The following is a 15,528-nucleotide window of genomic DNA, read 5'->3' on the forward strand; positions in this document are numbered from 1 at the left end:
AATTGCATTTTCCCTTCCTTTTTGCTGAAGGGCAGATGTTTTTATGTTGTTAATGGTGGGTTGGGTTAAACATAAGCAGCACACTGAAAGTATAACTAGCTATTATTTATGAGAAAAGAACAATGTAATTCCCCAGATTTGGCTAATCTAAAACTAAGGTTTATTTTATAGACTTTAAATAAATAAATATTTATAACCTATAATTTTGCCCTTAGTTCTATGCCCTCAATACACTCTAGGCTTTTGGTCCCATTTGTCTTTCCTTTTTTGTATCATCGGTATTTTTCTTACCTCTAGTTACTTCTGGGGAAAGAACGAATGTTTAAGGAAATTCTGTCCTCAAGAACACTTCCGTGGCCTGTCAAGGTGGCATGACATTGCTTGCTTTCCTCTCATTCTTCATGAAAATGCCTAGCAGGGTACCTGGCACCCAGTTGGAACTTGAAAAATACTTTTTCAATTTGAATTAGCCAAATTCTGGAAAACGTAGCCTATCTCACTGCCTCCAGTTTCTTACCACCAGCTTACGGTGTGGCTCCTCTCATCTGGGTTTTCCACGCCCATTGTCCTAGGCCTCTACTAGAGCTCTCTCCAGATCACCAGTTCCTGCCCTGAAAAATCAACAGTCCTTATTTCTTCAGCATTTCTCACAAGTGACCTCTGTCCTTCTTTATGCAACAAGCAGCACTCATGGAATAGAAAGGTCTTCCCTGGCTTCTGAATGAAAATTCAAGAACCTTTCTTTCTGCTCACTCTTAGGCAATAAAATGTCCCGCTACCATGTCAAATCACTGTTTCAAGCTGGTATCCCAAGTGTCCAGTGCTATGTAATTAGCTAAGCCTCCGACTTCATTATACCTACTCCTCTCCCTCAGGAAGGGGAGTGGCAAGTTTAAAATCTCAGCTCCTAAGGAGGGGCATGATTCTCTTCCTCTCTTTTCCTGCCTTTTGCCACCAGTCCTCCTGCACCTTGCTGGGGTCTGACTTCTCAGGGTAAAAATAAGGATGAAGGAGAGAAGGATCTAGAATAATTTGAGTATTGACTTGGTTGTCTGGAGAGATTGTTGTGCAGTTCATGCTCAAAAGAAGTGGACTGGTACCAGTCTGTGGCCTGTAAGGAACCAGGCCACACAGCACGAGGTGAGCAGCAGGCCAGTGAGTCTTACTGCCTGAGCCCCGCCTCCTGTTGGATCAGTGGCAGCATTAGATTCTCACAGAAGCGCAAAGCCTATTGTGAACTGTGCATGTGAGGGATCTAGGTTGCTCACTCCACATGAGAAGCTAATGCCTAATGATCTGAGGTAGAAGATCCCCCTTCCACTGCCCACCCCATCCCATGGGAAAATGGTCTTCCATGCAACTGGTCTGGTGCCAAAAATGTTGGGGACCACTGCTGTAGTGGGTTTGGGGTAGAACTGAGTTCATGTGTAGATGCATTTGAAGAATCTGTGGAACATACAGCGGAAATGTATGTAAGTAACTATATATGACAGTCTGGAAATGTCAGCCCTATCTAGAGATAGAAATTTGAGAGATATCAGCATATCGATCATAGTTAAAACCATGGGAGTGGTTACTCTTTCATAGAGAAAGAGTTTAAAGTTAAAGAGGAATCTAGAGACCAAACATTAGGGAGCAATCCTTACAGACTTCATCAAGCATCCTAGCTCTCTCGGATGCCTTTTTCACCCCGAAGAAATCATTGGCTCCTTCTGAACCTCAGACTCCCTGCTGATGAAAGTTAGTGAAGGTGATTTCTAAAGTCCCTTTCAGATCTGACATGCTGTGGTTCTATCCCTTTGCATTAGTTTTCACAACTGCTTTGGGACAAATAGGGCATTTACTAATTGCTTAATTTTATAAACTCGCTAGTATCTGTAAGCCCACACAATTATATGGACCCCTCATCTATCTTTCTGATAAGCAGAATGGCTGTGCTGTACACCTCAACTCTACCAACAGTCTTGAAAGTAAACCTGGAACACCATGAAAATGACAGGTTTGAGGAACCCAAGTGTATTTCATGTGTGTCAATAGGGAGTGATGAATAAGAGCTCAGCTTCTGAAGCCAGACCCCTGGGCTCAAATTCCTCTACTGTCACCTCAGGCAACTTAGTTAACCTCTCCTCTCTTTGTCTCATTTCCCTTATCTATAAAATAAGGGTAAGAATCCTAGAAATCGAATGAGTTAGTATACACAAAATACTTAGAAGGCTCTGGCTGGGTGTGAACTACCATCATGTGATAATGATAATGATAAGACAGCCTTGTCTGATGAAAAGTGTCTTAACTGTAAGGGCTGAAGAAGATTACTATCTTAGACTTATAGTTTTCAAAAGGAGAGTGAAGAAAAAAAATCTGTACCACTTCCTAGTAAGTGAGAACTTTCAGATGGCTGATCTCTGTGGGTGATAAAAATTCATTTCCTACTATCAAATTGAGCTACAGGTGAAAAAGTTGTGGATACTGAAATACAGTTGTATTTAGTTTATAAATTTGTATGAGGTAGGAGGAATTAGAACACACCCACCCTTCTTTTTGTTGCATTTACTGGTCATATTTAGCTCAAAGGAAAGGTGCATGAAAAGGGAAGAAACTGCCTGCTTTCTCCATAATACTCCTTTTTATCTTAAAGTGTCTTAGAGGCTAAGGAATTCTTGGCTGTGAAGTTGTCACCTTCTAAAACCAAAAAATTTCCCTAAGGCATGTTGCTTATGAATCTCTAGGTTTGCAGCAGCAGCTTCAAACTTCTTTTGAACATTTGACCTACTCCTCCAAACATCCCTCTGGATGTCAGCTACGTGGAGGGAAAGACACACCTTAAGGAGCAGTAACTACTGAGACTTCTTGAATCTTCTCTCAGTTGCTCTTCTTATTTTGTCTGAGAGAGGCTGGGTTCAACCTGTTTGTCAGGCACAGCCAAACATGTGTCCTCCTGCAGTTTATTGTATGCCAAGAAGGATGGTGACATGACAGCAGTAATTCAAAATGGGGTTTTAAGTGAATAAATAAGAATAAGCCTCTGGGATTAGTCCCAATTGAAAAGTTCAGCGCTACCGGGGAGGGTAGCTGCTACTGTTGGGGATTAACAAATGGCTTGCTGCAGGGAATAGTATTCACTGATCCAGCTGCATTTTAGTTATTGATGGCCTCTCTGCCCCAGTGCCCATCTCTCTTCCCAGACACACAGATTCTGGTGGCAAAGATCTTAGAAATGTGGTTTTGCCCAATTATTCTACTCAGAAACTACCTGCTTGTATATGAACCTTCCAATTCATAGTTTTTAGACCACAGAAAATGTATAGCTCTATAATACTATATAGCCTTAGGGAAGAAGATGAAGAAAGAATTTCCCTCCACAGAATCAAACTGAAAGTAAGAGAACAGAGGAAGCCTTCTGGTAAGAGTAGTGGAAAAAGGGTAGGATCATTTTGCGATCACAGCACTGAATATGTGAAAAAAGAACTCTGTTATAGGCCCTTTACTGTTTGCAAGGCCTTTTATGGACACCATATTATTTTATCTTTACAACAAAAAGGCTGCATCCCCACTTCATAAGTGACAAAAGTGAAGTCTAGAGAGGTTGACAGACTTGCCCAAAGTCCCACTGCTGGAAGTACGATAATCTGACTCCAAGTTTGGTTCTTTCTTTGCTATGTCTTGCTGTGCACTAATACACTGAGCTCTTAAGATTCCCAAACACCCACCCAGCTGAAAGATCCAAGTATATAAATCCAACTAGATTTGCAGCCTTTGCATGTTTTAAAGTTAACTTTATACGTTATCCATAAAGCCATCAGTTCCTCCACCCCCTTGGCAAATGGATTAATCCTTCAAGGGAAGGATAGCAGACAGACAGACAGAAGCATTTCACCAAAGAAAGGGCTATCGATTGTATTCTTCGATTATGGCCTAGAGGGTTTTAATGTCAAAGAGAAGGCACCAAGGAGGAACCCTGAGGTTCCTCTGAGGTTCCACTGAGGAACAAGGAGAGATATCAATCCTGTTTTCTACTCTATTCAAAAGACTTAAGGGATTAGAGACTGGGGGTTAGATGGCTATTTTAATTTAATATCTTCCTTTATAGTCCCCCATGGAAAAAACTAAACAAAATAACTACAATCCACAATTACTTGTTTACTTGAATTGTACTGAGGGCCTAGCCTGTAAGATTCTTCCATCAAGTCTTTGAGGCCCCTTTCTATCTGTTCACTGTCTCCATAAGAAGGATATGTCTCCGTGCAATGGTGTGATGCCTTTTCACTTTATCAAAGTTGAGAGGGCTCAGTAGCCGCTTTGTACACTTCTACCTTGATTTTCTAATCTTTACTGTTGCTCTGAAGTTTTAAGGATTAGATTAAGCAATTTTAAGGTAGATAACATAGAGGGTGTCTGTACTTAACAGGCCCTCAATGATTATTTGCAAATTGAATGGTTGGTAAGTTTCTGAGATAATCTATTATTTTCTTTCATCAGAATAACCAAGTAAGTTCTTGGTGGCCAGAATTGTGTCCTTAAATACAATTCTTATTCTCCACATATGTTCTAACAGCCCACGCTGAGTTCCTATGATGCTACTTTAATTCTGTTCCATTTCATGAATTATTCTAGGAGGATACCACTGAGAAGGCAACAGAGCCGACTTTGCTTGAACAAAATACACAAAGCTTGCAGTTGAGAAAATAAAAGGCAATAAAATGGGCTTCATTTCCTCCTTATTGCTTTCTTAGAAGTAACTAACTTTAAGGGTACTGTGGGAACAGGGTCAAGAAAAGCTGATGGTTCTATTCTTGGTGATCTGTAACTGGCTTCAGACAAGTCTTCAGAGTTTATGTGAGGTTGCTGGAGTCTACTGGTGTTTAGGGCCCCAATGAAATGCAACTTTAGGGGTGTGTGTGTTTCTCTTTTCTCTCTGCTGTCAAGCTAGTTCTCTTCCACTGATACTGTTGTGTGTCAGAGAGATTTGGAAGCTCAGCATTCCAGTTTAGATTTCTGGTTAGTGTTTGAATAAGATATCTTCCTTCCAATTGAAGTACATACACTCTTATCCTATTCTGTCCTTCTCCATTTACATTCCATGCTGTTTTTGTCCATATCAACAACATTTTAAGATCTAACTTTATATAGAAACGTGTATACATTTCAAATAGTTTGATAATGTTTTCCATATGTGTACACCCATGTAAACTAGCACACATATCAGGATATAGAACATTTTCTTGTAACCCCTCTCCTTCAGTCCTAAGGGTTACCACTATAATAGTCCCCCTCATCCAAGGGGAAACATTCCAAGACCCCCAGTGGATGCCTGAAACTGCAGAAACCAAATCCTGTATGTGTACTGCTACATAGTACTACAGCTAATTCATCCTTCCATGTTTTATGTCTGGTGCCTCTTTTGTACTTTCATCAATGTAGATTCTACTGGACATCTTCCAGAAGAGGCCAGTTTCATTGCAACTGAAGTCTCACTCAGATAGTATCTTTTTTCCTTGATCAACTTCTTCAACTCTGCTAGAAATGTGGCAGCAGCTTCTTCATTGGCAGACAAAACCTCTCTAGTAAATTTTATATTTGTCAATCCAAACCTATTCCCAAATCGGTGTAACCATCACTTATTTGCAGTAAGTGGCTTGGTGTCACTCATTTCAGGGGATCCCTTGCTGAAATCTTCATATAGGCTTACTGCTTTCTGATGCAACACATTGCCATCAATTGGAATGCTTTCTGTTCATGTCTTCCACCCACAAATTTAATGCCCTTTCCATCTTCACTAAGCACTTATCACACACTGTCACCGTAACTTCTGCAATTTGAGGTGCAACAGCAAAACTAGCACATATTTCTTTTTCCTTCTTCACAACTTCATGGATAGAGGATTTGTTCTTACCACAGATCTTAGCAATCCCAGCATATTTTTTTTTCACCTTTTCACTTAGAGGAAGCACTTTACAGCTTCTATTTGGCATATTACAATTGCCAGCATCACTACTCTTGTGCTTTGGGGCCACTATTAAGTAAAATAAGAGTTACTCAAACATAAGCACTGCTACAGCAGTCAATCTGGTAACTGAGATGGCTACTAAGTGACTAATGGGCAGGGAGCATAGACGGCATGGATGCACTGGTTGTAGGGATGATTCATGTCCCAGGTCAGATGGAGTGCGACGGCACCAGATTTCATCATGGCACTCACTCACAGCAGCATGTAATTTAAAACTCATGAATTGTTTATTTCTGGAATTTTCCATTTAATATTTTTGGACCAACGTTGGCCACAGGTTAACCAAAACTGTGGGTAGGAGGGGACTACTTATTTTGACTTCTAAGTTGGTTTTGGCTGTTTTGGGACTTCATAACACTGAAGTCATAGTGTATGTATTCTTTTGTACTTAATTTCTTTCATTCGACATTATATTGTAACTCATCCATGTTGTTGGGTAAAGAGTTCCATTGTATAATTAAACTGTTTATGGTTGTTTGAGTCTGGAGCTATTACACTTAATAATAATAATGCAAGAAACATTCTTGTGCATGTCTTTTAGTAGACAGATGCCCTCATTTCTCTTGGTTATATTGTCAGGAGCAGGATTCCTTAGTCGTGGGCTATAAATATATTTTCTTTTAATAGGTACAGCAAAATATTTTTCCTAAGTGGTTGTAACAGTTAACCCTAAGTTCCTATGGTTTTAGAGCGCAGTTTTTTCTGCAATATTTTTTACTGTAGGTTGTTGATGCTAATTAATGTGGAACATTGAGGTATTTGCCAGCCCATCTTAGATAATATACATACACACATTTTTGTATTTTACATTCATTCAATTTGGATTCAGAGGTGGAAATTTGCCTTGTCATATATTTGGAAATTTAATAGTGAAAAATTGCCCTCAGAAATTAAAAGAAAACTATCTAATAATAATATTGTTCTAAGTGCCTACTCCCTGCTAGTCACTTTAAACATTCTAGTTCCACTTATTCCTCATTGAGATCTTATAAATTAGATATCAGATTGGGACTCTGTCCCAATTCTAGATATTGTTATGCTCATTTTTAAGCTATTTATTTATTTTAATTTTATAAGATGAGGTCTCTCTCTCTTGCCCAGGCTGGTCATGAACTCCTGGACTCAACAATGCTTCCACCTCAGCCTCCCAAAGTGCTGGGATTACAGGCGTGAGCCACTACGCCTGGCCCTAAACTATTTATTTTTAACCTAAAAATAAGTAATATTTTTTAAAATATAAGTAATATTTTAAAAATCTAATATTAATCACAATAAAGTTTAACTGCGGAATAGATGTCTGGTTTTGTGGCTGCAGAGTGAGAATGAATCTTGACTAAGTGTGGTATTTAATTCATGGGAGTGAAACCGGAAGGGGGAAATGAGCCAGGGAGGTTCCTTGGATCCTGCCTCTGGCATTATTCATTTGCAGCTGGCTACATTGCATTTTATGGCTGCTATTTTCTCTCATTTGTCCTTGATTCCTTCGAAAGGAAGTAGTAACTCAATATATTAAACACTGCCTAGAATCCTCAGTGCTGAACATTTTAATTCTATCAAATTTTTATTAGCATATCGTTGAAAAAGAAAGAAAACCTAGGGCTTCAGTTTCTTAGGTCACATAATGGGTAGTTCCAGTAACACACCTGCATGGGCTGGAGGGCACTCTAAATAATAATAATATTCCTGATCTTTAAAAAATATATCAAGGTATAGAGCTCTTAGAATCAGTGTAGAAAAGCCTGTTAGACTGGATTTTCAAATAATAGAGTTCTCTTCCCTTTTAGACAAAGCTATATTAATCCATCCTTTCATTCATTATCATGCATTCACACAATGATTCAACAAGTACTTACTGAGTACAATGTGCCAGGCCCTGTTCTAGATATTAAGCATATAACAGAGAACAAAAGAAAGGTCTTTCCCTTGTAGAGCTTACTTTCTCAGCAAAGAAACAGGCAAGAAAATGTATACATATATGTCATGTGGTACTCCAGAGGACAATAAAAACAGAGTAAGGGGCATGCAAATGTAGACTTGGTGTTGAGAACTGCAATTGCTTTTTATAAGGAACAGTTATGAAAGCCTCTCCATCAGTATTAATATTTGTGCCCGGACCTGAAGGCACTGAGTCATACATGACTCAGTCAATTCTCTGTCCCCAGCTCTACAAGGACAAGGGTAGAAACTGGGAAACCAGCTAAGATCTCTAATAGGTGTGTTCAGGCAAGAACCAAATAGCATATATGTTTTATTTTGTGGGCTCATCACCATCCTTGTGTTTTATTAGTAAAGGTAATTATTATGTTTATCCAGACATGGACGAACAATATCTGGTACATTTGAGCCACATTGATAATAATGTAGTAATATGCAGTTAACAGTAATATGCTGTGGGTATTATAAATTGAGTTCTATATTTAATGTTCTTTTCTACTTACCTAATATTAATTTTTTTGTAGACATTTCCTCCTCTCTCCTGTTTTTATTGAATAATTTGTAGCATTCTTTCAGCCACTTACAGTTGAACTTCAGTCATTTGTGTCTCCTGTTCATCCTCTGCACAGCATGCTATTAGGTTCTGTTGTTGCCTTGTCTCCCAAATCCATCTCCTCCTTCTGCCTTTCCCAACTTTGGTTTTAGACCTTTCTTTGGTCTCAGAATTAGCCATCCTTCTCTAATTCATGTGAAATTCTCTCTCTTTAATCCATGTGAAATTCAGAAAAAACAATACAGGTTTTCGAAATGAGTCCTTGATTCAAATTGGTTCAGATCTTTGTTCTTCCGTGTACTGGCTGTAGTGCCTTTTGCAATTTTTGAACCTCAATCGTTCCTTCGTAAAATGAGTATAACAATATCTATGCAGTGAGGATTAAGTGGGATTATGGAGTGTTTAAAGTGCCTAGCAGGGAGTAGGCACTTAGAAAATGTTGGTTCTTTCCACCTTGTGTTCTTCTGCTTCAGATCTCTTAATTTCTACAACTCTAAATGTGCTATTTTCCTCTCTCAGTAAATAATACTACCATCTCACCAGTTTAAATAAAACAAGCTATGAGTCCCCTTCGAATAATCTATTTCTTTCACAATCTAAATTTAATCCATCTGCAAATCCTATTTGTTCTAACTCAACACATATCCTCAGTCTCTCTGCTTCTCCCCATTGACACTGCTACAACCCTAGTCCAAGAATCTTATCTGTACTGTTGTCATAGGTCCTGAATTCATCCTTCTGCCTCCACTCTGGTCTTCTTTCAGCCTGTTTTCCACAGAGCCTAAGTGATATTTAAAACATAAACCAGATAATATCAGTCCCCTGCTTAAAACCCTCCAGTGGCGTTTCATCATATTCAGAATGAGATCCAACTCTTACTCTCTCCTAACACTCCCGCTTTTATGCTTCAGCGGCACTGCCCTTTTTTCTTTTTCTGTTAACTCATCAAACTCATGGCTGCCTCCGGCCTTAGCACTTGCTATTCTCTCTGCTTGGAATACTCATTCCCCAGATGTCCACGTGACTTACTGCTTCTTGTCATTTAGATCTCAGCTCTAATTGTCCCCTGACTTCTATCAGTAGTGCTCCATCACACCATCTTACTTTTCCGAAGGCTTACCACTATCTGAAAATAGCCTGCGTTTCTCTGTTTTCCCCTCAGTAAGAATTAAAAGTTCATACTAGGGCCCATTTCCTAGCAGTGTTTGGCACATAGTAAGTATGCTGAAAAAAAAAAACTTGACTGACTGAATAAATGAAAAAATAAATATAAACTCACTTTTAATGAGATATCAAGGTTTTATATTAATTACATGAGCCAAGAATTGTGGTTTCATTTTTAAAATGTGAGGACCTACTGGTTTTCCTTTAATCCTTCATACTTCACACATTTGCTTGTGCTGGAACTATGACTGTAAATCAATAGCAATACCATCCTCTGTTTTGGCTTTTTCCCCTAACCTAAATAGTTCTCAGATTTACTTTTCTCTCCATCTCCACTGCCACACTGACACCTTACTGCAAATGACCATCCTCTCTGGCCTTTTTTCTGTAAGGTTTTAATCTCCCAATATGTATTCTCCAGACTGCAGGCCAGTGAGCTTTTCAGTTGCTGTTACACCCATGCTTGAAAACCCTTTAAGTTTTCATTGTTCTCAAGATAAAGACCAGAATGTGGTCTGGTCCACCACCTCACGTCAGGCCAGCCCTCACTCTCCACTCCAGGCCACACTTTCTCCTCCCCTCCTGGTTCCCGCCTGCCACCTGGCTGAGCAGCCCTTGCTTCCCGCTTCCTGCAAAGTTCTACATCGCACCCATTTCGCCCACTTCTTCAGATTTCAGGAGATTGTTCCTTCCTCGAGGAAGCCCTCCCTGATTAGGCCAAGCGCCACTCCACGTGATACAGCCCCATATCACCATGGGCCTCTCTTTCAGGGCTTTGTTTTATGAGTATGCACTCCAGAATATGACAATCTTATTGACATGCGTCAATGCGAGCTTGCGCTCAATAGCTATTTGCCGAAGGCATGTACGGACTAGCGGCCCGACCGCTCCTCGCCCCTCCCCTACCACTGCCGCGCACATATTACGCATTAAGCAGGCGCCGCGAGGACGGACACCGCGAGCGCCTGCGCGAAGAGCTACGCATGCGCAGAGGGGCCAGCCCGCTGACAGATTCTCGGTGGCGGCGGCAGCGGCGGCGGCCCTGGACTGCGGGGAATGGGAATCCTAGGTCCCTGACTGAGCACCTCCCCCGCCTCCCTGCCCCCGACATGGCTCAGGAGAAGATGGAGCTAGACCTGGAGCTGCCTCCGGGTACGGGCGGGAGCCCGGCGGAGGGCGGTGGCAGCGGCGGCGGCGGGGGCCTCAGGAGGTCTAACAGCGCCCCCCTGATCCACGGCCTCAGTGACACTTCGCCGGTGTTCCAGGCCGAGGCGCCGAGCGCCAGGCGGAACAGCACAACGTTCCCGAGCCGCCATGGCCTGCTGCTACCGGCCTCCCCTGTCCGCATGCACAGCAGCCGCTTGCACCAGATCAAACAAGAAGAGGGCATGGACTTGATCAACCGAGAGACGGTCCACGAGCGGGAGGTGCAGACCGCAATGCAGATAAGCCACTCCTGGGAGGAAAGTTTCAGCCTGAGTGACAACGACGTGGAGAAATCCGCCTCCCCCAAGCGCATCGATTTCATTCCTGTGTCACCAGCACCGTCACCCACTCGGGGAATTGGGAAGCAGTGTTTTTCGCCATCCTTGCAAAGTTTTGTAAGTAGCAACGGATTGCCTCCAAGCCCTATTCCCAGCCCAACGACCCGATTTACCACCCGGAGAAGCCAGAGCCCCATCAATTGCATTAGACCAAGTGTTCTTGGACCATTGAAAAGAAAATGTGAAATGGAAACTGAATATCAGCCAAAGAGATTTTTCCAGGGCATCACCAACATGCTTTCTTCTGACGTTGCACAGCTGTCAGATCCTGGTGTGTGTGTATCTTCGGATACCCTTGATGGAAACAGCAGCAGTGCCGGATCTTCTTGTAACTCACCAGCGAAAGTCAGCACTACCACCGACTCTCCTGTGTCACCTGCCCAAGCGGCTTCTCCATTTATTCCACTAGATGAACTTTCGTCTAAGTGATTCACTCATCCTGAGACTTTCTTTTTGCAGTGGAGAGAGAGAATAATCTAGTTGGGGCAAACACTGAACTTTGTCAATTAATTTGAGGCTATTTCCTATTTGACCCCTTTTCTTTTTTGAAATTCCCTGAAATGATGTTATTCTAGAGAACTTCTATGTCAGGTTCCTTTGGATACCCTTGAATTCAGTGTAGTAATATTTTCAGACGTTTCCCCAATAAGTGTGTTGAAGCATACATCTTTACGCTGCTAATATGTCTAAATACATATGTTATCCCTTGATTTTTTTAAATAATTGAGAGCTCTATTTATTTATGGGATTATTAAGTTCTGATGAAAATATAAATGTTGACTTAATCAGCATAGTAAACTGATGTTTAAAATTCCATACTTCATGCCCACACTAATTTTTAGTGTTATTTTCAGTGGTTGCCGATTTCCATTTGATGAAGAACTATACAGCTTAAAAAAATACGTTAGTTATATCTATCTAGTGGTTGTCTGTTTTACCCAGGAATTCTTGGATATTTAGTTTTCTGGGTACTGAAGTGGATGGGAGGGGGAATGATTAAAGAACAAATTATAAAAGTTTGAACAAATCTTTTCAAATTAAGTATATAAAAGTAAACTTTTAAGAAAAACATTTTTAATGAGATTTTAATAGTAATTCTAGTCAGTCATACAACTATAACTACTATAGAGAAAATAAAAATTTTTCCTTTTTTTTTTGTAACCGGAAAGTGCATTTGCTTGGGTGTAATCCTAAAGTGAAATGGGACAGTGCCTTGCAGTCTTTGCCCACTGTACATAGGCTAAGGCTAGCTCTTTGTACTACTGCGAACTTAAAAGTTTTTCAAATGTAGGAAACGTGTGGGAAGGCTTGTTGAACTTTGGCGCACTCAGGTAAACAATACTCTCTCAATTGTTGATATACTTTAAAATATTCAGTTGTGCCTCAGTTCCAGAAATTATTGCCAAACAGGAGCCACAGCAATTTTTGGCTACTTTTCTGCTCTGCCCATCTGTCACCTTACTGGTTTTCCCTTGTTCAGGAAGGAAGCATATGTTTCCTTGCCAACAGGTCCCTTCCTCTCCATCTCCCACCAAACTAGGGCACCATTGATTAGACAAAGGTACAGTGTAACTTGGGTTTCTGACAGCAACAACAGGACTGTGAATTGTTTAACCTCTGTGGTTAAAGCTACAGCTTGAGTTGACTGCCTTGGGGATGTCAGTTAATTAAGGGGTGATGATTTGCAAGAGAAAATTAGTGGAGAGTCACATAGGTAAATCATTATTTAACTTAGGTTTTCCTAAAGTTAGAATAGTCGAATGTTCTTTTCTTTACCTTTACAATTAAGACAAAATGTTTAATAAGAATAGCAAATTTTTTTTTATATTATGCATCCTTATACCTCACATATCTTCCTTAACTAGATAGTTTGACAGAAAGAATGGCATACAAAGAGGAAAGGGGAAAAATGACTCAGAACAAGACAAAAGCTCTGACTGTTTAAAGTTATCGCTTACAGAGACTTTAACAATTTTGTGGAATTTTTACAACCATGAGAGTAAATGGAACTGGTCAACTCTTGACAGTTGCCTCAAGATGGAGTGAAATTGCATCGAGGGTAAGACTGTGTCCACAGGTTTAAAATTCTCTCTTCTGAGTAATAGTGTTCATGTGCTCCCATTCTCGACCTTGTTGTTCAAATTCAAACTTAAATAGCCTGACGTCTTGTTGGGTAACTTGCCCTGCCTCCAGAGGTATTTCAACTTCATTATCTTCAACACAGGAATTGTTAATCTTCTCACTTCATCTGTTCTTGCATTAGCTCAATTGATGTCATCACTGATTTCCTAAACTAGAAACCATGGAGGCATCTTTGACTTTTCCTTTTCTCTGTTGGATTAGCTTAATCACCAAGTCCTGTCAACTTCTGAAATGAATCTCAAATTTCTTCCCTTCTCTATCTGTTGCCCCTGATTTTGCCTTAAGTTCTTGCCTGAGTGATCTCCCAGCCTGTCTTCTGTCTCCTTTTGGTTCAGTCTTTATACTGCCTCTTGAGTAATCTTTCTAAAATTTAAACTTGATATTTTTCGCCCTCTTGCTTGAAAACTTCACTTGCTTCCCCATTTCCTACTCTTTAAGGAATGATTTCTTTAGCCTCAGATAGAAGGACCTTTATGATCTGGCCATATTCTGAAATAGCTTCAATGCTCTCCTCATCTCTGTTCCAGTATACATCTTTCCTTCTTATTCTGCAAACATTAGACCACTTGATATTCTTTAAATATGTCATGTACTTTCTTGTGTCTGTTCTTTGGGATAATTCCTATCCTTTTCAGGGAGGCAAATTGCACGTGAGTTTAAGTATGAAGGCAATGTATACCTGCTGATTGTAAAATATTTAAACAGTGTACATATCTGTGTGGTTTTAAAAGTCTGCTTTTAATTATGTAAAATTCATCTTCCCTTTCCACAGGTAACTTCTGTTAACAACTTGGTATCTATTGTACAAGATGTGTTACTGGCATTTCCATGTATATATGTATATAAATGCAGGAAACCAACATGTTATTGACACCTCTCTTCTTTTCTTTTCCCCGTATCTAATCATTCCTCAAGTCTTACTGATTTTTATCAGCTAGAATCTATCTCCTTATTTCTACCTCTATCGCCACTCTGATCCAGGCTACCAGCATTTCCCTCTTAGGCTTCTGAAGCAACTTCCTAACTCCCACTTGTGCTCATCACACTCAGTCTGCTTGGCTATCCATTCATTCTCCATACAGCAACTAGAGTCATTCTTTTAAAATTGCGGACCTGATCCTTCCATCTCCCAGCTGAAAGCTTTTCATTTGCTTCCTGTTCTCATGAGTATGCCAAAATGTATTAATTCTGGGCTAGGAGGCCCTGAGGAATTTGGTCCTTCCCTCCTCCCCCCTCGTTTTCTGTGCTTCGCCCTCACTGGCTTGCCTTTCTTTTCCTTAAATACATCATGTTCTCTCCTATTTTAGATCCTTTTCCCCAAAGGTATGGAAACATTATTTCTGTAAGCTTATTCTTCTATATAGGTGGGAAGTTTTTAAATCAGATAAGGTTCTAAGGGCATGTGGACAATTTACGTTGTCATAGTATTGTTCATAATGTCCATCATTATTCTGTAGACTGTAAGGGCTTACTTAGCTCATGTAAGAATTATCCTTCAAAAAGCATTTTTAAGGTATTAGTATTGCTAATCTATAAACTTTGTGCAAGAAGTCCTAAAGTCAATAGCAACATTTATTTAAAGTACAGTTTGTCATACTTAATAAACCTCTGGTATATTTTCCTTTATTATGCTTGTTAAAAACACAGTATAAATGGGAGAAATCATTAAAGATCATTAACTCCAAGGCTGCTGGATGTTAGGACCCTTAAGCATACTTAAAAGATTGATTGTAATCAAGAATAACTTGTATCAGATTGCCTTCCGGTGATTCACATTTATTAGTTCAACCAGTTACATACCTGTAGCAAGAGACCAGTTTATTTGGCAATAAAATTGGGGAAGGAATCAAGACTTAAATGAGGAAAACAGGTCTGAGAACATTTTTTTTCAGGGTATGTTTATAGATTAGTAGAACAATTTTGAAGATCTAACAGAGGTGGGAGTCATGGGAATGGTTGCCAGACAATTGAACCAAGAAGATGATGATCATTTCTTGAGTAGCACCAGAGAACAGAAGAAAGAGTTGGCCTTGGAAAGGAGGTCTGGAAACTTATTTTTCTTCTGAAACAGGAAGGAGAGTGAAAAGGCTAGGCAAAGATATCCATAAATGTTGAATTGATTTGTTGTTGCAGGTGTTTCGGAGTATGGAGGTAGGTATATGAAAAGTAGAGTTTGTTTCTGATTG

At 40.1% G+C, this 15,528-nt stretch overlaps 2 protein-coding genes across 13 annotated transcripts in view; both read left to right on the plus strand.

The window, feature by feature from the left end:
• Window positions 1–15,528, plus strand: part of PIP5K1B (phosphatidylinositol-4-phosphate 5-kinase type 1 beta) — a 303,947-nt gene that overhangs the window by 64,055 nt on the left and 224,364 nt on the right. The gene's annotated exons all lie outside the window — the stretch shown is intronic.
• On the plus strand, window positions 10,612–15,027 carry PABIR1 (PP2A Aalpha (PPP2R1A) and B55A (PPP2R2A) interacting phosphatase regulator 1). Its single transcript, XM_004048100.5, has one exon. The coding sequence runs from the start codon at window positions 10,640–10,642 to the stop codon at window positions 11,627–11,629; it is 990 nt and encodes a 329-aa protein (XP_004048148.2). The 5' UTR covers window positions 10,612–10,639; the 3' UTR covers window positions 11,630–15,027.

The sequence above is a fragment of the Gorilla gorilla genome, chromosome 13 (assembly GCF_029281585.2).
Source record: "Gorilla gorilla gorilla isolate KB3781 chromosome 13, NHGRI_mGorGor1-v2.1_pri, whole genome shotgun sequence".
NCBI lineage: Eukaryota > Metazoa > Chordata > Mammalia > Primates > Hominidae > Gorilla > Gorilla gorilla.

Excerpts from the sequence above, each read along its gene's own strand:
- PABIR1 (XM_004048100.5), top strand. The coding sequence starts at position 10,640 with ATGCGCAGAGGGGCCAGCCCGCTGACAGATTCTCGGTGGCGGCGGCAG.